This window comes from Aulonocara stuartgranti (assembly GCF_965226115.1).
Source record: "Aulonocara stuartgranti genome assembly, chromosome: 5".
Lineage (NCBI taxonomy): Eukaryota > Metazoa > Chordata > Actinopteri > Cichliformes > Cichlidae > Aulonocara > Aulonocara stuartgranti.
The window spans coordinates 14,707,838-14,731,087 of NC_138943.1; the positions used below are offsets into that span (position 1 = coordinate 14,707,838).

Genomic DNA, 23,250 nt, shown 5'->3' on the forward strand with positions numbered 1-23,250 from the left:
TGGAAGTTCGCAGAATTGCTAAAAAGTGGTCGTATTGTGTCTTATCTCATCTGCGTGCAGAAAACAAGTTCTCTAGAAGCAAATACTCAGAGACGGACTCAGGAGGGGAGATGAGTAAAAATATATCAATTATAGCTTAATAATATTGACATGATTAACATGATAGGAGTAATCGAACTCAACTTTTCACTTAAAGAAAAGCAATCAGATGTCCCCGACCACATGTAAGCACACTTCATTTTTATCATAGCAGTCCCAATCATTCCTTGGGATCAATCTAAACAAATATTTATTGATTAGACTGAATGAACTGAAATAACAGCTGGAGCTCTCTGAATGTTGATTGATTGTGCCTAGCAGTTTTGAAAGAAATAAAACAGGGGAACCAGCTCCATCTTCATCCCTCAGGTTCTTTCAGTTGGGCATGAATGTAGGATGGCTGGTTTAAGGTACAGCCTACTGGACCATCACACAAGCAGCTGTGATTACTGTGGCATATTAACATCCAGGCCTGGCAGTGGGCTGGTAGCCTCCGGGTGCTGCTCAGAGCTTTGGAGATCCACATCTGCATGTTGTAGTTACCTGAGGGCAGTGTCAAAGACATGTAGAGGCTTTTCACATTTCCTGTAAGCTACTGCTGTTTATGTTTGTGGTTTTGCTGCTCCCTTAGCATTGACTTAGAAGTTATAATAGACAAAGAACTTTATTTTATTTTATTTTCAGTGAAGTGAAACCAAGTGTTGAAGATAAATACAGCTTTAACAATGTGCTGAAGAGCTTAGTCTCATGTTTTATTTGTATTTATTTATTTTTAATTACCACGAGCCTGGAAAAACTCTCGGCCTCCTCTGCTTTTTATTAGCACTGTCCATGTGTAGCATATCTAATGTGTATATTAGCTTAACCATTAGTTAGCCCATCATTACATGTGAAGTTCAAAGTTACAGTTGTGCTGTATGATTTTTAGAAATACTTCACTTAGTACATGGTAAGTCAGCTTTTTATGGAGACTTCCTGCCTGCAATTCAGCTGAAAGCTTTACGTCTTCTTTTTTCATTGATGGAAGGATGTTAAACTTTATTGTAGCACCTGGAAGAACAGCAACACTGAAAGAGTTTGGACTGTTTTTAACTCTGTGGTGATTGCTTTTGCCCAGTGTTTGTTTGCTTTTGGGAATTCAAGGACCATTTTAATACGGAAATACCCAATGACGGCAGAGTTAGCAAGTAGATAAAGATAAGATAACATAAATGACTCTATGAAGACTGATTGCTAACCAGGTTTTAACCCCCCTTTTGTTGAGCATGTTACACCCTAGTAAAGCATATGGACAAAACTGGAGAGAAGTCTGAACATTAGGACCTGAGCTGCCTGAACTGCAGCTTGATGGACATTTATGAATTCTGGAAGAAGTGGAAAAAATGTTGTCTAAACCCAAGTAGCTGCACATGAGCTTAAATGGAACTGCGTTTTGAAATCTGTGATTTAAATCTGAAAATATCTGAGAAACAAGTGAGCAGCATCATAAGTGATGGTGCCTGACAGACGCTCTGCTCTGCAGGCACTTCAGCTCATCGTGCAGCTCTAATCTTCCTCTAATCTTCCTCCCCTGAACGGAACTTTTGTTTATGCTTCAGCCCAGGAGGAGTATGTTGATTAGAGGTCAGCTGGGAGTTTGTCCCCACATCTGGAACTGGTCTGGCTGGCCCAAACAAAACGAAGCAGAGGAGAAGTCTGCTAAGTGAACCTTAAAAGCTGTAATTGAAGAAGTTCCTGTTTAATCAGATCCCTCCTTCTCTTCTTTCCTCCTTCCTTCCTTCCCTTTTTCCTTCCCTGCAGGCTCGGTCATTACTTCTCCCATCATCCTTTACTCCCCCATTCCTCTCCTGAGTCCTTAGATCCTTTCCTCCCTTGTGTGCGCTGATTAATTACTGTTTCAACTAACTGAGCCTGCAATTAGCTGTCTGATTACCACAGGAACTGATTTTGTGTGTGTGTGTGTGAGTGATGTTTGGGGATTCCCAAGGGAAATTCAGTGTTTCTTCAAAAGTTTTTATGTTGTTTAAAGAGTTTTGTTCTTCTTGTCTGAAAAAGTGAATTTTTTTTTTTTTTTTTTTTTTTGGACTGGTTTGTTTATGTGTCTGCGGACAGGATGTCAAACAGCTGCTCATCCGGTCATTTATTGTGAGTGATAATGAACTACTTGTATTTTCAGTTGTTTACTGATGTGGATTCATGTCTGCTCGGGCCTCAGGGGATGTGCGTATTTTTGTGTGTGTGGATATTTGCAGGGGAGAAGCATAATGATTATTACTAGTGAGAAACACCTGGCAACAGGAAAAAAAAGCTTTTTGTGTGTGTGTCTGCTGTAAAGTATTAAAGTTTGACTCACAGCGGTGGGCGGTTTAACTGGTGGTGAAGAGGGGTAGAAATAGTTCGTTAATTCTGAATTATCTAAATATGCAAGTTAGTAAAAACTCCAGGTGTTTTTACACAGCTGGGTAACTTTAGGATAGCTTAGAGTTGCCATTAGTTGGAGTGTGAAATGAACAAGACACCTTTTACTAAACGCTGAGATTTAGCCCCTTAGAATCAGGGCTGGGTGGGTAAAGCACTTAATGAATGTATGGTTAAATCTACCTTGTAGTCTCAAGTAAGTTGAGTCTTCAGTAAGACTAGAAAAGTGCTACACAAATACCAGTGAATTTCCAATTCTTGTTTTATAAATTAGGTGCACCCCTTTCCTTTCCGGTGTGCCTTTGTCTCTTGCTGTTTTGTTCACCTTGACCCAAAAAGACAAAAAAAAAGGAGCCTTTATTTGACAGGATCTCAGTAAATGTCACAACATTTTTTTTCTGTAGGTGAACCAGTCGATGCTTTTTACCTTCAGATCAACAGAGGTCTGCTAGCTGTTCAGCTTTGAATGGTACGCAGTCGAGGTGTAGGTTGGATGCCTGCTTTGGCCCTTCGTTGCTCTTCCTGTAGCTAAGCTTGTCGCATGGGCCTCACTTTTCTCTTAGTGCCACTGCAGATTTTCTGCCCTTGCACGATGGCCAATATAGTCAGTCTGGGCCTGACCCCCAATTGGATGGCTTTTACTTATTTGTTAATTATTGAAGACACAATGTTTATACCATGTTAAATGATCAACCTTAAATTTGCTTACCAAAATAACATTTGCTTTGGATTGGAAACAAATAAATTCATAATGGACTGTCAGACAGTGAAGATCAGAGCCAAGTCAAGTGTTTCTGTCCTGTAAGATGCTGGAGTGTTTGAAGAGATACAGGAAATGTTGTAATGCAAAACCCATAACAGAGTAGGAGCGGATCAAAAGTACTGTCTTAATTATAATTTATGTATTAAGACATCACTATTAAATAGACTATTACTTAGAAAAAAATATAAAAAAATTAGAATGACTGAAGTCTGATATCTTGAATAGTCAAGTTAAGTAAACATTGGTGACTTTAAGAAGTGCCAGCAGCGGCGTCACGGCACATTAATTTTTTTGCATTTTAGAATATTAAGTTTGTTTATTTGATTAAAAAAACTTTTTTTCCCTTTTCTTAGACAACGTGTGATTCTCATGAGTTATTTTATTTAATCATAATAAAACCACTGATGCTTGTCAGTTTGTCCACTGCAGCACAGCAAAATAATAACTGTTGACAAGTGAATTCAGCAACAAACACCGTGCACCGTGCATTGTAAACAAACACCGTAAACAGTGCTTACTGCTACGGTGTGACACGGAAAACTCAACCTGTCAGTCACAGAGGCTGTGGTGACACTGCTGTTAAAACTTGACAAACTTGTAACGTCTAACTGATTCATACCAGAGTGAACGATCTAATTTGAGGAATTTAAATGTGTGTTCGCAATGAGTACTTGACCTGTGATGTAAAATTATTTACTTGTTATTATGTTTTATCTCGTACGTTTTTAGCAAAAATGTAGTTCCATGCAAAACCAGGTTTTTGTGGGTCAGTGCAAGAAACCAGGAAGTCCCTTTTTTTTTTTTTCCTCCCTCTGTGCTGTTGGTGGAAAAAACGTCCCCCTTGATTTTTAATTAGCCTTTTAGTTCATGCTGCCAGCGGGACACGTGCACACACTGCAGCATATAAAATTCTAAAGGTCAAAGTTCATACAGCAGAGGCCAACTTAAAGCACAGCGTATGATTAATGCAAACATGATTAGATGAAACGTTGTGTGTGTCTGTGCGGACTATTTTATTTATTTATTTTTATCATTGTTGTGTTGCCTTTAGGTGTTTTGCGATCTGGACAATGAAGGACTTCACAAGTATGTCATTAAAAGTGTGTGTGTCTTTTTGTATGGATGGGTTGTATTTGTGAGGTACAGTGGCTGCTAATAAACAGCACACCGTCAGTAACACTCGCACACACTCAGCTGGGTGTCTCTTTGATTGGTTTCAGGTGTGTGAGACCAGTCTGACACCTCTGTAATAAACCTGAGGGGTGGGTGTGTGTGTGTGTGTGTGTGTGTGTGTGTGTGTGAGAACATAAAAAAGGGTCAAAGCCGTAAAACTGCTGAAACAGTCGAGGCTGAAACATGCGTAAAGAAAGTCCTCATCTTTGTGTGGGAACATGGAGAATGGGCTTCTGGGTAATTGTAGCTCACAAGGGAGCTGATGTCTCGTCTTATCTTGCTGCTCATCATGTGTTACTGTATCTGCTGTTCTTTGTATTAAATAGACCTCATGGGTGAGGTTGCAAGGATAGCCCAGTCCTGTCTATTAAATGGAGATTTGGTGACCTTTCTCAGGCGCCAGCTTTTATCTTACAAAAATGTAATTATTGCTAAGATTTCCACTGCTGACACCATCTTAAGACCAAGTCATGGCTTTTACATCTGCATGGCTAGAAAGCAAGTAGACTTAATGTCTGTTCACCGTTATTGTCATTTTGTTAAAAAGAAGTGAAACAGCCATGCTAGGTGACTGGTTTGCATAATCTTCTGCTAAAAGTTTAAGCTTTTTCACGCCTGTCACCAGGAGTGGTTACTTTCATATGTCTCATATATCTCTGTTTTCTCCCTCAGGTACCTTCAGGTGCAGATGGAGGCCGCAGGCTGGCCGTTACCTTCAGAGCCGACAGTGAGTTTCTCTTAAACATCGTAAATCTGCACAAAGTGGCTGACTAAATGTAGCAAAAATTGTAGCACACATGGTACATTTCCTCTGGTTTGCACATTGCATTGTCTGCATCAGGTGTACTCTCTTAAATCTTTACCCATTAAAAGCATACTAGGAGTAAGGAAGCATCGAAGCTCTGCTGGTGTCCGTCATATTTCAGGCCTGCTTACAGAACAAAATAATTGTGTGTTCATCAGAAGTTTGCAAGAAGATGATCTGTAAACTATTCTAATGGTCATGAAACCACTTTTATTGATACATACTTAGGTGTCAAAACTTGTCACTATGGGTACAAGAAAGGTCATCAGATGTTGTCTGAAAGGGGGGGGGGGGTTGAGGTAGATTCCATGTGTTGCTGTTCAATTATAATCCTTGTTTATCTTACATTGGGTCGTAGCAAGTCCATGTATAAAAGAAGCTGCTTCATCTCTTCACCCCTCAAAGTCAGCTTCTTTCTGATTGGCTTCCCCTTGTAAACATGAGCTTTGAACTTAATGAGCTGAGCTGTGTGAGACTGAGATGGCAAAAAACAGTCCAAAGTGTTAAGACCAGTTAAATTTGCAGACCTCATTACTGGACTCTCTGGCCATGTTTAACATCAGCCTCTAGAATATATAACAAAAAATAATCTAATCTAGTTCTGATTATGTTTGCTCTACCTAACTTGAATTTCAAGGTATTTATTAGTTAATCCAAATAAAATCACATTATAATATCAAATTTGAAGTGTTACAGACTAGAAGAGAGCTTTCATGCAGGCATTTTATGGAGATCGTTTTGTATTTGACACTTAAAATCCTCCACAGGTGTGACTCGTTCCTCTGAGGGTAAACCTAAAATCTTTCACAAAGATCAATTTGATCATAAAATAGTTTATTTTCTGTCATATTTGATATGAAAATCTGCAAGCCCTCCTTACCCTCGCCCACATCATCTCCTCTGTCCTCCTCCTCCACCTTTTCCACCACCACCCTGCGCCTCCTCTTCTTCTTTTGTTCTTTTCTCTGTAAAAGTCAAGTTCCTGAACCGTGGCCGATCCCTCCCTCCCTTCTTTGTCTGTGACCATGAGCGAGGAAACGCTTTCAGATCCCTCAGAAAGTGTGTGTGTGTTGTCTGCAGTGTTATTGCAACCCCTGCAGCTAACAACTACATGCGGTTTAACTATTTTATGGAGTTTGCTCGTGTTGATTGAGGAGTTTGAAAAAAAAAATTGTTATATTTGTGCGATAGAGAAAAATATTGTCATAAATACAGATTAAATTTAAATAAGAAAACCTGTATTTGGATCTAGGGACTTGATACATGGATGGAGTGGACAACAACTTCAACCTTGGTGGAGATTATTCCGTGTTTCATCTAATAAATGTAAAAAGTCCTCCTTCCTCCTTCTGTAAGATCCAAGATGTTTTGTATAGTTTCAAAGTTAGTTTAAAACTGTGCACGAGGGAAAAGTGCAGCAGCAGCTTTAATTTATTAACTGTTTGTGCCGTAACTGCAGTTCCTGTGTTCAGTGATTCTGAGTTGATTCACAGGTTCAGTTTTTTAAAAATTAGAGTGAGTCTGATTTCTTAAAGATTTCCTCCCCTGTGTTTGGACACAGTCAGGTCAGCTCTTTCCTTGTGTCTCCAGCACTTATGCTACGCTAACATTATGTAGGTTTGTATTTGCTGACATTTATCTGCAGATTAAACCAAATCACCCCGTATTACCCAAAATGTCAAACTGCATTATTAACAGAATGTGATTCTTTTGTCTGAGGGTCGTCTTGGGAGTTTCTTCCATTTCTCTGATTTTCATTTAATCTAGCTTTAACACATATTATGTAAGCAATGACGTGTGGGTCAGAGGTCAGAAGATCATGTGAATTCTGAAGATCAGATGAAATGAAAACACGCTTGGAGCTAAAGTGAAGCGCTCAAGTGTTTTAGCATGACAATCAGAGTGTGTGTGTGTGTGTGTGTGTGTGTGTGTGTGTGTGTGTGTGTGTGTGTGTGTGTGTGTCACACCTCAGTAGTTTGAGGATCAAGGAGAGCCAGAGGCTTCCTCTCTCACACCCTCTCTTTGCTGGAAGTGATGTCATGGGAATTATAAAGCAGGGTGACCTTTGACCTCCAGTAGGTTCCCTAGAAAGGATTGTAGGATCAGCAATACGTTGAGGATAGTTTATTTATTTATGTATTTGGTGATGGGTTTATCATCTTTGCTGCAAACACACCATCCTGCTGTGGGAAATTCTCACCAGTGATCAAAATGTTTTTTTTAATCCACACATTCAAACAAATGCACATTTAAAAACTGTGATGTCCGGGATTTTTAAAAACTCCTGGATATTTTGTCAAATTAAAACCGTACATTTGTAAGCTCTGTCAGATACCTGTCCAGTGTCGTGTTTGGGATATTTTCTGTAGCTCTAACTTACAGACGCACCCATAAACTGCTCACGTCCCAGCCGTCATTAATCGTGAAAACATTTTTGCCACAATATTAGACCTCCTCTTTCAGATTATTTCAAACCTGACATCACACTTCCTTGTGTAACCGAGGCTGACATATGAAGATAGCGAGCTTCATATAGAAGTGAACAGGTGCCTTATACCTGTACAAATCCATGTCTCCTCTGGTCATGATAAGAAAGAAGTGTGACTGCATCGAAGTCCATCCTTCAGCTCCTTCGATAACCTTAGGAAACACTTTCCTGATGAGAGGAAAGATTTAAGGTCTTTGTTGCTGGTTTCAGCACTTACTTAATACACCAGTTTCAGGGGGCCGAAACTGGAGCCTAGTTTTAAAAAGCAAAGCTAGTCAAAACATTTATTTGAGTTTTATTCTCCATGGATGATCTCAACATAGCTATGTCCACGGATTTTGCTCCAGCTGGGATAGGTTCCAGCCCTCCCTAGCTGACAAAAGTGTTCAGAAAATTAACTGAATGGTAACTAATTGTTGGCTTTGGTCTTCGTTTGCTGACAGTATGTCCAGGATTTGAGCATCCAGTCGGAGTGCCTCAAACCGCGTGACATGCTCCAGAGGATTTAACCAAAACTAAAGATTATGCATTTTAGAAATCTGACAGTGCCTCACTGTCATTGAATAATTCTAATTTTTTTACTCAGACTGAAATCTGCTTCAGAAGAACGTCAGCTGAAGCTGATACTTTAAAAACAGTAGGTTCAAGTTGTCATAATTCTACTTTGAAGGATGAAGCATTGAAAGAAGATGAGGATGCACAAATAAATGGAGCAACTGTGATGGTCTCCTTCAGCCTCCTCTTCTTTCTGTGCTTTGTGTGAGCGCCTCCTCCTATGCTTCTTAAATTGGAAAGCGAACAGGAAGAAAAAAGGGGACAGCTAAAGAAAACGTTTGCAGTGAACTTTAGCCCTCTTTTCGTTCTTCTGTCTTTACACTGCTTTGTTTTATAAATGCTGAAACCAAAGATTAGGGAAGGAGGAAGAAGAGTAAAAAGAACTGCAGCCTTCCTCTCCTCCATACATCCTACGGAAGATGGAGGAAGAGGAGCAACCAGCTGTGACCTTCTCCTTTAGCCCTGAACATGACCCTGCTTTGAGGAGGATGAAGAGGCGAGAGCAAGAGGAGCAGTGACTCGTGTCTAACGTTCTCTCATCCGTCTCCATCTTTTATAAGCTCTTCTCTCCCAGCTTCTTCCTCCTCTTCCTCACTTCTGTCAATCGATGGTTAGCAGGAGGAAAGGGGAGCAGTCAGTCGTGTCTGAGTTCACGCCTCTTTTCTTTCTACATCCTAAGTCCATCTTTTTTCCTCCGATCCCTCTCGGTTCATGGCTGGCTGCTCCTCCTCCTCCGCCCCTCCAACTTCGTGTCTCTCAAGATAAAACAAGAGAAATGTTGGAGACGAGAGGAGGTGAATGACAAACAACCCAGAGCGACTGAATTAATGAAGGTGCGGTTAATAAAATATGGATGACAGATCAGACAGCTGTGGAATCTGCTAATAATGCATTTCTTAATTTAACTCAAAGTATCTCCTTAGAGGGTTATCTAAAGATAATGACACACACACACACACACACAAAAGATGTCAATCGTATGACTTTTAAAAAAGTAGAGCTGTTATGTTCAGTCATTCTGGACTCTCATTAAAGTAGCTTTAAACAACTCACAGTTCAAATTAAGCCTTCTTTAACTTAGTTCAAACAAGCTGTTTTAGCTCCGCCCTTTAAGTCTAACTTTCTCCTGATTGGCTGCAGAAACTTTAACCAGGAGGTTTATGGAGCTGTTGAAATGAAAAGACGACATATGGACCTAAGAATAGAAATAAATGTCTGAGTTTAAGCCTGACCATTAAGGAAAGGTCAGTAGCGCAGAGCATCTCCCACCAGAGCTCTGGACCATAAACTTTCTTATATTTTAAATTCAGAATTACAAATGCTTCATTTTAGCATGATCTTGGTCTATTGTACCTATAGTTTGTATAGTTTTATGGTTTTATTTGTTTATTTTCCCATTTTTTCAAGTTATTCTCTCAATTTTGTGTTGTTTTCTCAGATGTTTTAGCTGCTAAGTAGAAATTTCAAGATACTTAATTTTAGATTTTAACTTATGGATGGTAATAAGCTGGAAACTATAATAAAAGAATCGGCAGAGTTGACAAAAGTCCATAACCTTCCTGCAAGAATCTGGAATTGAGCCTGAATGGTCCTTAAATGGCTGTGAAGATGTTAACTGCAGTCTTTAATCTTTACTCTGTCCATCAGGCTCAGATTTCTGTTTCAAGAACCATTAAATCTTTTGTTAAAGTGCGGCTCTCTGTGCTGTTGTTAATCTCTTCATATCTCTCTGTTTCTCTCTGCAGACTGCTCATTAAACTACCCACTGGGGAAGCACATGATCCGTGAGGTCACCAACGTCTCCTTCAGTCATCTAGCCTGCGACGATCAGGCCGCCGTGGTTGTCCACTGGTCTGCGAGCCCACTAGGTCTGTTTACCTGTCGGCCTGCCTGTTTGCACGATCATCCGGAGAGACAGTTTTAGAGAGAGAACAGGGAAAGTTGAGGGAAGAGCAAGAAAGTTCAAAGTGCTCAAATCGTAAGATTACCCAGCTCTGTGCGTGTGTGTCCCTTTGATCGGGGCCGGAAAGAGAGGGAAAGAGGATCGCATCTCACACAACAATGCCGCGATTTGACCGTGAAGGAATGTGTGTGCGCACAGTGTAAGGTGAACCTCTGCTGCCTCTCCCTCTCTGTGACAAAACGGCCCGTTGTTTTCTCACACAGAGAGGGAGAGGCAGAAATCTCCCTGAAATTCTCCATGTCATACTCACATGTTGCCAGATTTCCTCTTTGAGATCTGCACAGCTTAAGGTTACTGCTGTAAGACAGCCAAGACTTTACCGACAAACCCAGAATTTATCTGAAACAAGGCTGAAGGCTGTGGCGCACCAGATGAGTAAAATTAGGGAGTTGGGCAGGAAGACTTTTTTCTTTTTCTGGTCACCCGAATTAAGGTCTGTGACTAATTGTTGTTAACTGCAGTGAGAGCTTGTTTTGCATTGCCAGCATTAAGTTGGACTCATTCTAGGTTGAAGTTGGTTCACGGATCCCATTCAGAACTTTCATGGACAGAATTCTTAAAGGGGTGGAGGTTGTCGGATTCGGAGGTCTCAGGATCTTGTGTGAGTCTGTCAGCTTCCTTGAGCCATGACCTCCACCGTGTGCTGAGTCACAAGTCTGAGGCCATGGTTCCTAGCCAGCAAAGAGTGGATTGCCCACTCTGGTTTGGGAACAAGCTGCTTCCCCCGGGTAGGAGTAGTAGGAGTCTTGCGGTCTTGGTCACGAGTGATTGGTGTGGTGTCTGCAGTGATGCTGTACAGGTTTGTTGTGGTGAAGAGAGAACTAAGCATGAAAGCAAAGCTGTCAACTGGTCGATCTACATTCCCACCCCCAGCTGTGGTCACGAGCTGTAGGAAGGGTGGCTGGACTCAGCCTTAGAGACCCTTGGGGTGAGCAGCTCTGTCACTGGGGGCAGGCCATGGACAATCTGGAGAGATTATCGCTCTCTGGCTTGGGGACATCCAGAAGAGCTGGAGGAGGGTCTGGGTATCTCTGCTTAAGCTGCTGCCCAAACGACACAGGATAAGTGGCAAATAACAGATGAATGGATAGCTGGTTAGATATTTCCACTGTGTTTTTCCCAGAGAAGGCAAAGCTTCTACATGTTACGTACCAGGGATAAATAAGACTAGTTGTTGGAGACATTTAGCATCATCACATTAAACTGAGCCTAGTCTTAGCGTTTAACTTCTTGCAGCTGCATTTAATCTTCAAAAATAATGTCAGGGAACATGAGAGAGAGATGCAGTAGAGCATCTACTGCTGATCACTTAAAGCAACTCAACTACAAGCTACTTTTACTTGTACTTTCACTCTTTTTTTCTATAGATTTTATTCCCTTGCTCACATGCGGAGCCCATATAGAATCACAGATTAACTTTAACTTGTATTTGGGGGGTGGGAGGAAACCGGAGTACCTGTAGGAAATCCACACAGAAAGGCCCCGGGTGACGCAAGAAACTCTTTCCTGTGAGGCAACATAACCATTCATGCCACAATTCAGACTACTCGATCGACTTACAAAAAATACCGTCCACCACAAACAATAAACTCTTTACATGTGTCCGATCTTATAAAAGAGGTGAAAAGGGGTCTTTTTAGATTTGTATTTGTGATAAACAGATACTCGTGGTTCTTGTTTGATTGCTATTGAGTTTGAATAAAGATTGTCCAAATTTATACTGAAGAGAAGGAGAGAAAGAAAAACAGATCAATTGTGACCTCAGGCTGCTTCTGCTGTTAAAATGCAAAACATCCACGACTCACAAAGAGGGAGCGAGAGAGGTGTTCAGAAATATGCCTCAGGACAGAAAAACCTGTTCTGCTGCATCTCTCTCTCATGTTCCCTGTCTTTCTCCTGGAGAGCTAATATGAAAAACATGTCCGGTCGATGTATAGGTATAATTAAAAGACAGGTGTGCTTTCAAAGAGGAGTGACGGGGGTTTAAGGAGTGGAGGATTGTAGGAGAAGTGAAGAGGACTGAAAATAAGGAGGGTGGAGACGAGAGGAGATGCATGCAAATGAAGGAACAGAGTGGAGGGGGGAGAAAAATGAGAACTGGGGGATAGGCGGAGATATAAGGAGGCACAGGAAAGAAGGAAACAAGGGTAGGTTTGAGGCCTTGTTATCACTGTGTGAATTAGCTCTACACACTATTTGGTTTTTAATTGTAGCTATCTGCCGTGACTGGTTGCTGTTTAGCTGGGATGATTCCCAGCTACACTGACTGGTTACTATCTGTAATGTAAAATAAGCTGTAGAAAAGTACCAGGTATCAAAACCAGTTAGACCTTTCATGGTCTGAAAAGAAGAGTTGAGGAAAGGGCACAAAAAGATTAGCTGAAGGAAGCATCCTGAAAGAGTTGGCAAGACTGTAAAGAAGAAAATTAGGCTATTAGCTGCTATGTGCCCATTCATAATCACTGATTAAGGTATCGTCTTTGCCCTACTGCTTATTAGTGCTACTTTCCTTTCTCTACATCAAATATAATTTTTCATAACTAAATGCAAGATTTTATAGTACTGTTTAGAGTTAATGTTGACACTGCAAATCGCAAGATGTTTAGTGGTCTTTAATCTCCCAGCTCCTTAGTACAAAGTGAGAATACCACAAGTAATAGTCCACTGAGTTCACAGTAAGCAACGGTTGACCTGTGGCCTCGATTCAGGCAACACTTGCACCAAAAACAACATGTGTTTCTGGCAGTGAGAATACGTCTGCAGATGACTCATGCTTCGGAGTCTCCTGCTGTGTGTTACGTATCAGAAAGGATAACAGAAGAAAGTCCACAAACTGTATTATCCCCATGATGTCCGGAGTTCATGCACAAAAGTGGCACAACACATCAGATTCCCACCTTTTCAGTCTTTTGCCTTTTTCTGACAGTAAGTTTGTCGATTAGCTGTGACAAGCACGCACTGGCAAGGTATTACGTTAAACCTATTTCTCCTGTGTTTATATCAAGGTATGTTCATGCAACTCTACCATGACCACCTAAAAATCCCACCTCAAATCAAAGGGCTACTAATACAGTAGAACATTTACTTAACTGTGCAATAGAAATGAGTGCAGCAGAGAAAAGGGGAAAGATGGATGAAGAGGAGGGAACAAGGAAAGGCAGAAAGAAGAGTAAGAAGAAGGTAGGAATGAAACTAGATCTGGTTAGGAGTGTAGTGTAGAGAGTGAATAAGGATATGGATGTGTTGGTAAAAGGCAAGGAGAAAAGACTGGTGAGGAAGAGAAAAGATGGATGCAGACGTGGTGAGACTGAACTTGCTGTTGCGTCTCTGCAGGGATTGAACACATTAAAGGCTTCAGAGTTTACCTGGAGGACAAGAATCCAGAAGGGAAACAGTGTCAACACCTCATCCTCAAAGACCCACGACAGCTCAACTTCTCCTACAAGAACACGGTAGGGCCATTTCCACAAAAACACTTTGAACTGCTGGCTTTTCACATTTCCCGCAGTAGCACATCGCTCAAAGGATAAGATGCTTCTTCCAAATGTAAGCATGTTAGAGGCGGCTATCGAGGGTGCTGGAACAGGGGGACAAGGAGCCCTGAAGAAAATGTTGTTTTGAGGGATAAGCATGTTAATCCCTGCACACTTTTTGTAAAATGAAGCAGACATGCATAAACAAGTCGAACACTCCTAATTCTTTCTATTTTCAAAATAGGGATTTGTAATTGACACCATTCTGGGTTTGCTTGGGAGTGGACAGAGAGCCTGGGTCTCAATAAGGCATACCTCTGGATCTGCATCTGCAGTTTCTTGGGTTGTTAATGCATATTAGGCTTAACATCAGCAGTTTGAATCATTGTGCAGACCTCTCAGAATATAGTTATGTGTATTTGTTTTACTTCATTCTTTTGTTTTTTGTTGCTTTTTGGCCCTCGATCGATATGAAATTACTTCAGCTCCCTTGGTGGTTTCAGTCAATCCTTTCCGCTGCAGGCTGGCTGTGTAATAATCTCCTCCTAAGCTGATGGTAATGTGCTGTAAGAGATCAGGAACACAATCTGCAGTCTTCATTCTTCCAAAATATCGTCATTATAGGACACTGACAATAAACTCGCACATGACTGCCTGGACAAAGATAAACACTTGAATCCTTGAAACATCTGTGGCCCTGAAGCCTTGAAATAATTACCACACAGTGTAAGCTGGCTCACTGAGTCACTCTTCTGTTGAGATGTTGTATTTAATAAGTCCACATACATGCTCATTAGAGTCTGCTTTTATCTTTTTTACTGCTTTTAATCAATTCATGCCTGCAGCCCACAGATAAAAAATGTTGGCACAATGACCTCAATTAATGTGCACTGTTCCCGATGAATGGATGAAGCAAACATGTTTGTGCTTTATTAACTCGGAGATTTACCATTGCTGCTAAACTGTATTATTTCGATTTACTTCATTTCCTCTGAAGACTGTCGCTCATCATTTCCTTCTAATTTCACCGTTGAACGTTTGTGTTTGTTAATGTTTTCATGTACAGAAGCTGAGCAGTCAGCCGTTCAGCGGTTTGAACTTTGACACCGACTACATGGTTCGTGTGGTTCCCTTTCCATCTCAGATGAACGAGAGCTTCTTCCCTCCGTCTTTCCTCAAAACTAACTGTGAGTCCTACACGTCTCACAAATGTATGGGACTGAGTTTTTAGCCGATCAGCTGATTCACTGATTGTTTAGAAAAGCCTTTTCAGGCGCCTCTTACATCATCTTACTGTTCCAAATCCCAAAAAGCCACCTCGAGGCACTTTACACTTTAAGGTAAAGACTTAACCAGACTCAGGGAGGGGCAGCCATCTGCCACGACTGGTTAGAGGTGAGCATAGTTTTACGTTTTCTTTGTTATAATATAATTGTCCCATTTAGGCTTCCAAGGCACGATAAAACAGAGTATGATTTAGGGCGTGGCTACCTCAGGATGCACAAGCCTCTACCATGTGAGTGTTTATATATACAGCTGGTATGTAATACATGTGACGACATAAACAAAAACAAGATACAAGATGCTTTGTTTTTATGTTTTCTTTTTCTATTTAAATCAGTTCAATTCAGTTTTATTTATAAAGTTAAAGTATAAAGACTTAATCACAACAACAGTTGCCTTAAGGCGTTTTATATTGAAAGGTGAAGACCCTACAATAATGCAGATAAGCAATCAGATAAGCAAGCACTTTGCAACAGTCGGAAGGAAAAACTCCTTTTTAACAGGAAGAAACCTCCGTCAGAACTGCAGTGACTGGTTGGGGCTGAGGGGAGGGAGACAGGATAAAAAAGGCCAGGAGATTAATAATAACTCATGATTAAATGCAGAGGTGTAAACATGCAGTGAGTGAAAACAGATGTGAAAAGAAACGCTCAGTGGATCATGGGAAGCCCCAGCAGTCTAGACCTATTGCAGCATAACTTAAGGGAGGACTCAAGGTCATCTGATTCAGCTAAAACTGTAAGCTTTATCAAAGAGGAATCTTTTAAGCTTGTGTTAAAAGTAGAGGGGGTGTCTGTCTCCTGAATCCAAACTGGGAGCTGGTTCCACAGAAGAGGGGCCTGGAGAGACTGCCTCCCATTCTACTTTTAAATACTCTAGGAACCACAAGTAAGCCTGCAGTCTGAGACCAAAGTGCTCTAATGGGGTGATATGGTACTATCAGGTCATTAAGATAACATGGGGACTGATTATCAAGGCCTTGTATATGAGAAGAATTTTAAGTTTGATCCTGGATTTAACAGGGAGCCAATGAAGAGACGTGACGTCAGTGTCCTCACCTCTTGAGACACCTAAAAATTACCGTCCTGAAGAAAACAGTGTTTACTTTCATGTGGAGTCAGATGGAAACGTGTTCATTAAATACTGGAAGCAGAATAAAAACAAAAATGCTGCTAGACTGACAGATTTACTGCACTGCTCCGAGATGCATGCACCACCTTGGAAGTGAGTTTAAATGGATCACAAGACAGAACATGCATAAAGCTTAGGAGTTGCTGTGAGGTTGTGTGTTTCACTATGTGCCAAGCCAGACTAGTTTTCCCAAAACATCCCCTTTTTTTAATAAGCTGAGACAAAACTGAGGCTGTACAATGAGAACAATAAAACAAACTTTGTAACCATCTCTCTGTGTGTTTTGTTTTTTTGTTGTTTCCTTACAGCGTGTGAAATGCTCCTCGGATCAGACAACCTGGTCTGCAAACCATGTAAGTTCCTCAGTGTCGTCGTCATAACCAGAGCCACATGTAGGCCGACTTAGTCGGGAGCTGGTTACACTACCAAAGCTGGACCCAGCCCCGCCTCGCTCTTAGATCAGTTTATTGTGAATTCGTTTTTGCACAAACGATTCAAGTTTTTCTGTGTAGGTGAAATGATGAGAAATAGGGGAGGCTACGGTGACCTTAAGCAGAAAAAGACAACAATGTGGTCCTACATTTCTGAAATGTTGCTGTATTTTTTGAAAGGTTCTTCTTGTACTTGTTTTATTGCAATATCTAAGAGGTCGTGGGAGTTTAGAGTTCTTATTTCTTGTGTTTGCAGTCTGGACACCAAAGACGCTGAACGTGTCTCAGCTCGGATCGAGCCTTCATGTGGCCTTTGATCAGGCTCCGCCCTCCTTTGGTTTCCATTTCTACTACCTGTACTACAAACTGCGACCGGACGGACCCTCCAAACTGCAGCGCTGCAAACCGGTAAGATCAGCTGTGTTTAATACATTTTGACATCAGTAAAGTTCAGATTTATAAAAGTTTTCTAAAACCCGCCATGTTCGAGCAGGTTTTCGGTGACCTCTAATGAGAAACGTGACAGTTGTTGTAATAAATACTCTAATAAATCTCCGTAAACAGATTCAAATTCAAAGGACTGTGTAGGCGAATGAAAATATACTGGGTAGCAGGAGATGACAGAACCTGAGGAACTGGTATCATATTTAACCCTTTGTAATCACCATTTCCATATCTAGACCAAATAAATTATAGCAATAAGTCTTTCTGCATGCAACCGAACTTAAATATCACGAGATCAGCTGTCCCAGAGCGCTGTTTCCTTTGGTACTCTATCAATCTGACCAGCTGTTAACAACACTTGGAATATACGTTGTCACCGTGAACTACCACGTGGTTTTCAGCAACAGCGGAGAAATGATGTCATTTCCCGAGCAGCTGTAGTATTTATTTATTTTTTTTCTCCAAGGCCTATCGCAGATCCACTGCGGCTGCTGAAAACTGTTTAACTTTGTGCCTTTGCGCATATAAGCTGAACGCGTAGAACTTTGAGTGCACTACTGGAAATAGTTAATTTTGCTGTACATGCTGTGTTTCTTCAAAGTGCATATGCATTTTATTTTTAATACAGTTTATAAAAATGAGTGCATTACAAACATTTATGAACACACTCAAGCTAAATTTCCTGTTTACAGTTTTGAGGGACACACCCATGACAACTGTGTATCTAGAAAAATGTGTAAAAAAATTCACTTTTAGTAATGTATTTGGTTACTATGGACTTATTACATACACGTTATTAAAATTTGGGCTCTATCAATAAACAGTAAGTTGAATTTCTCAAAAAACAAAGGCAGTACAGCATGTAAAAATATGAAGACAAGCTTGGGTGGACTCTTTCTGTGATAGTTAAACTGGAAGAGGTTATATTGGTGCCTATTGAGTACCTGTAGACCACCAGAGATTTTCTCATGAAAGCTCTTAAGTTTTGTTTGGAAAAAAGGGTTTAATCGTTTGAGGGAAAAAGCTGAATTAAACTGTATGGAAAATTACCAAAGAATGTTTTTTCTTCTTTGTTTTGGAAAGCAGATCAGCTTGTGGGTAAAAAGTGAATGCTGTTGTTTCCAGAGATGTATTTATTTAGATTACAGAAGAGGGTTTACTCTGTCCTTTTTTTTTTTTTTTTTTTTTTTTTTTTTTTTGCCACCACAAAAAGAACTGAAATGCTTTTGTTGGTCGCTGCTGAGACCCTGTAAAGACGTGTTTTTATTGAATTCTTTCCTTTCAATAAATACATTTGTTTGGACTTGCCTGAAAAGAACATTTGAGATTGCTGGCCATTGGAGTCCTATCTGAATCTAATAGACATAGGCATCATTGGACCTTATTTTGCTTCGCTTGGTGCTTTACAGTTGAGGGGTTCGCGGTAGAGTGTGTGATGCTCTAAAACATGGGCTCTTGTGGCAGATTCACCCTGAAATAGCAAGTTAGCAGTCTGTTACAAACATGTGATTTCTCTGATTCTCCAAACTATTCTCATAGTTTCTTCTAGTATTTTCTGTGAAAATGTGTGTCGTCCCTCCCCCTTCCCGGCTCTATATAATGGTCATATTTTCACTTCGCCTTCACGTGTGGCCAATGTGGAGCAGCTGTAAACACATTTTATTTGCGATGAATTTGATGTGGAAGCCTATAATTTGCCCCTAAATCTCATCCAACCACATCCAGAGTTTCTACCCGATCATGTCCGGACTGGAAGGTGGCATGAAAAGCTTTTGTTCCAGCCTCGTCCTAACTGCATCCTCCTTGATCTCGCTCCAGCAGCTCTTTTCTTTTGTCTGTCTTCGCAGTATCAACACCATCAGGAGACACACACACACACACACACACACACACACACACACACACACACACACACGGCACACACAAACGGCACACACACACACACGGCACACACAAACGGCACACACACACACACATACACATACACACACAAACGGCACGCACACACATGCACACGCACACGCACGCACACACACACACACACACACACACACACACACACAGTAACACAGCAACTCCTAAGCAATTTTGTGAAGAATGAAAAAAGGCACACCTGTCCCGTCACTATATCAGGGTTGATATTAAGGCGGCACCAACTCCCCACTGATACTGACACCACTGTTTAATACTTGTACAATAAACTGATGAATATACTGTTCCCATGTGCTTTGAAAACATTTTTAAAACTTCTTTGGCCTTCAGTTGTACCTCCTCTCCTCCTGAGCAGGCTTTTGTTTAAGTGTGTGCGTTGTCAGAAGGAGTTTGGGATTTAATCTGGAAGCTAAAATTTAATTGCAGATGTTAGTCTTTATTGAAAACTAAAGTGTCGTGTTTTACCATTTCCAGGATGTGAATCAGCCCAGAACAACATGTATCCTCCAGGACGTCACTCCAGGGACCTACACTATAGAGGTACATGAATGTAGCACAGAGCTGAGCTCCATTTAGAGCATTCACAGCTGGTTAAACTGGTTTCTGCTGGAGCCTAGTCCTCACCGAAGATGATTTATAGACCAAAAATGATCAGTTTTAAACAGTACTCTCTTCTCTTCTCTTCCTCAGTTGAAAGATGACAGCAACACCACCAGGATGCACACTCAGCACCACGTCAGCCAGGGTGAGATGCACACAACCACACAGTACGCTGTATATAAAAGACGGCCACAGACACCTTGACATCCCACCATTTCATCTTTAGTATTGTTGGGTCTTTAGTTTGATTTAAAAATACACCATTAAGTAAATATTCCTACGATGACTGCACTAAAAATAATTGAGCTGAATCCACTGTGAATAGCCCACCTGTGCAACACTGCTGTTCCTGATTTACTGACAGTCTTAATCCATTTTTTTAAAGCCACTGAGGGGCTGTCATAGTCAGACATTAATGACATGTTTTCAGTGAATGCTCTGGTCTGTCCATGACTCTGTATATCATCTTACCACATGCTGAGCACAGGGCATTGTCCACATTGAGGAAATAGACTACAATAAAATACAATGACATGTTGGCAGCCAGAAAGGAGTTTGCCTCTTCACTAATTTGTCAGCTCATTAAGGATCTCTGACTTTTCTGATTTCTTTAACTTATAATAAAAAATTAGCACCACCTAGTGGCTGGAGGTGTAACTACAAACCAAAATTGATTCTACACAACAAAGGGGTCCAAGGTGAATTTTAGGAAAATAAAGTTCAGCATCCTGCTTCCCCCCCAGTTTAAAAAAGTCTGTTGGACATTAGGATGCCTCCCGGTAGCCTCCCTGTAGAAGTTTTCCTGGCACGCTCAACTAAGACGAAACCCCGACATAGATCCAGAACCCACTGGAGAGATTGTGTATCCACTGGATCTAGAAACGAGTCAGGATTACTCCAGGAATCAGTTCTCATTGTGTGCACACAATGAAACATCAACTTCAGTTCAGACCTATTGACTCTGCCCTGCCCACTACTATCATTTTTTTGTGGCAAAGAAATACTGAAATAACAGTCTGATCTAATTGCCTCACAAATGGGTATGTTTGTTTCCATCCTCCAGTCCACTCCCCCTGGGCGGGACCTATCCGTGCCATGGCCATCACGGTGCCGCTGGTTGTCATGTCAGCATTTGCAACCCTCTTCACAGTCATGTGTCGCAAGAAGCAGCAAGGTGAGGGGAACCATGATTCATATTTTAAGGGGCTCAGTTTCTTCCCATTTTAACATTGTTAGTAATGATTAGTGATAATGATCATCTGCTGTGTAAATGACTTTCTTTCCTTTAGACAGCAACTGGCCCCAGATTTACTATCTTGAGAGGTGTACACAGTATAAAGCAATTACCCTTGTAAACCTTTGCATTACAAAAGGGTGAGAATATATAAGTGTTACTTCTTTCCACTCCTTTTCAAGCACTTGTACTAGAAGACAGTATTAGCTGTATTCATGCTCGGAATAAATAATCAGTCAATCAATCAATGTGACTGCACGACATCCCCGTTATCTTAATGTTTTTGTCATTTGTCATTCAAATGCAGTTGCCGAATTTCGGTCACCATACTTTAAATTTATGGCTGCATTTTAAAACAATCCTCTCTTCCCTCCTTTAGAAAACATCTACAGTCAGCTGGATGAGGAGAGCAGCGAGTCGTCCAATCACAGCGCAGCACTGACCACTGAGCGGCCGTGGCCCCGCCCCAAAGTCTTCATCTGCTACTCGAACAGAGACTGTCCCAAACACACCAGTGTCATCCAGAGCTTCGCCTTCTTCCTGCAGGACTTCTGCTGCTGTGAGGTGAGACGATCATGAAGAAGAAACTGAGGACCACTAAAAGACTTGGAGGAAAAAAATATAGAAAACATGAAAAAAATCAATCTGATTATTTTCACTCATGTTCAGGTTGTGTTGGACCTGTGGGAACACCTGGAGATGTGCAAAGAGGGTCAGATGTCATGGCTCAGCAGACAGCTGGATGAAGCAAACTTCATCATCACCGTCTGTTCCAAAGGCCTGCGGTACTCACCTTACCCTCCTGTTTCTATAGAAAAATAAGCAGACAATCACATTTATTAGAATTTAGATTTCATTAGTTTGATTTGGTTTTATTTATTTTTTATGCTTAATTTTTATGAGTGTACAGTATAATTTTAATTAGTCTTTGTTTCTGAAGTCTCATTCTTCTTTTTTAAATTTAGCCAGGGAGACTTCTCCTCCCTGGCTCAGAGTGAATGTTTTCTTCATATTTAATTGTATTTTTTTGTGAATATTACAGTTGAGGCGCTGAAAGTGCCTTCAGCTGCAGTTCCTCAAATGGCCACTAGATGCCTCTAACACTTATCAAAAGTAAACATCAGAATTTGAACTAACAAATAAGTCAGGGGTTCAGTAGTTACTTTATAGTAAAATCTTTTAAAATTGTTGAATTAAAACACAAAATGTGTTGAAGATGCTGATGCATATATGATTTAATTTATGGTAGGCTCACAGGTTTCTAAACCTAATTGACGAGTGTGTCACCCCTCTGTCCCACCTCTTTTTACAGGTGTCATGTTTTCTTCATTGTGTGTTCACTTGTTTCCGTCTTTCCTTTGGTCTCTCTTGTCTTCTTGCCATACCCATGTGCCTTTTCCTCTTCAAGAACATTTCAGGTTTCTAAAATACAAAAAATGTTAAGTAAGGAGTCAACTAAAAATGTACCTTTATTCTTTTCCTTACCATATTTTTTTCAACCCCTTTTGTCATAACTGTTGTTTTTTTGCAGCTATTATGTGGAAAAGAAGAGCCGTCGAGGGAAGACGCCAGTGAGCCGCCGTAGTAATGGCAGCAGCTCTTCGATTACTGCGGTTGGTGGGGACCTGTTCATTGTGGCGGTTGCCATGATTGCTGAGAAGCTGCGGCAGGCGAAGCAAAGCGAAGACAGCGGGGCACAGGAGATGAACCGATACATGGCAGTTTACTTTGACTATTCTACAGAAAGCGACATCCCCACCATGCTGAGTCTGGCTACCAGGTAAAGACGGGAACAATGAATACAAACTTTAATGAAAATGATAAATACTTGCAGCCTGATAAATAATTTCATTTCCTGTTTAGGTTCAAGCTGATGGACCAGCTGCCTCAGCTCTTCAGTCGGTTCCATTCGAGTCATTCCAGTCTGACTGATCGTGAGCAGCAGCCTCTTAACATTTCCCGCAGGAACTATTTCAGAAGCAAGTCCGGGCGCTCGCTCTACGTTTCCATCTGCAACATGCACCAGCACATCAGCCAGAACCCCGACTGGTTCGAAAAGCAGCTTGCTCCTGCTGGAGCATCCTCTACCTCTCCTGACTCTTCCTCCAAACATCCGTCTCTCGCTGCTGTCCAGGCTCCGAGCCTTCCGCCCAAACCTTCCTGCTCCTTGTCATCTCAGGCTGAGCAGAGGTTTGACTCTGGCTTGGTGCTGAATGAGGTGGTGGTGCGAATGCCATCGCTGGAGAGTGGGGAGGGCGTGATGGGGAGGAACGTACTCCAGCTGGCCCATGGTTCCAGCCCTGATCCCAACCTTTGCCCGAGTCCCAGTTCCACCCCTGACCCCTGTCCCAGTCCTGGTGTCTGTCCCAGTCCAGACCTACCACACTCTTCTCTGTTCATGCTAGATCCCAATTCAAGGTAAAGGAAAGTGTGTTACACCTCATTTTTGTTTTCTTTTAATTTCACTGATATAACAGCAGGTAACATATAACTATTATTATTATTATTCTGACTGCA

General features: G+C 41.2%; 1 protein-coding gene across 1 annotated transcript in view; it reads left to right on the top strand.

Moving 5' to 3' along the window:
* The window catches only part of il17rd (interleukin 17 receptor D), a 33,926-nt gene that overhangs the window by 7,918 nt on the left and 2,758 nt on the right, over positions 1 to 23,250 (top strand). Inside the window, exons 2-14 of the mRNA XM_082533846.1 lie at positions 5,066 to 5,120; positions 9,987 to 10,109; positions 13,538 to 13,656; positions 14,744 to 14,864; positions 16,401 to 16,445; positions 16,780 to 16,931; positions 19,374 to 19,439; positions 19,590 to 19,644; positions 20,563 to 20,673; positions 21,113 to 21,297; positions 21,403 to 21,518; positions 22,265 to 22,513; positions 22,597 to 23,151. Of these exons, the coding sequence (XP_082389972.1) occupies positions 5,066 to 5,120; positions 9,987 to 10,109; positions 13,538 to 13,656; positions 14,744 to 14,864; positions 16,401 to 16,445; positions 16,780 to 16,931; positions 19,374 to 19,439; positions 19,590 to 19,644; positions 20,563 to 20,673; positions 21,113 to 21,297; positions 21,403 to 21,518; positions 22,265 to 22,513; positions 22,597 to 23,151 (1,952 nt within the window). The remainder of the gene's footprint in view (positions 1 to 5,065; positions 5,121 to 9,986; positions 10,110 to 13,537; positions 13,657 to 14,743; positions 14,865 to 16,400; positions 16,446 to 16,779; positions 16,932 to 19,373; positions 19,440 to 19,589; positions 19,645 to 20,562; positions 20,674 to 21,112; positions 21,298 to 21,402; positions 21,519 to 22,264; positions 22,514 to 22,596; positions 23,152 to 23,250) is intronic.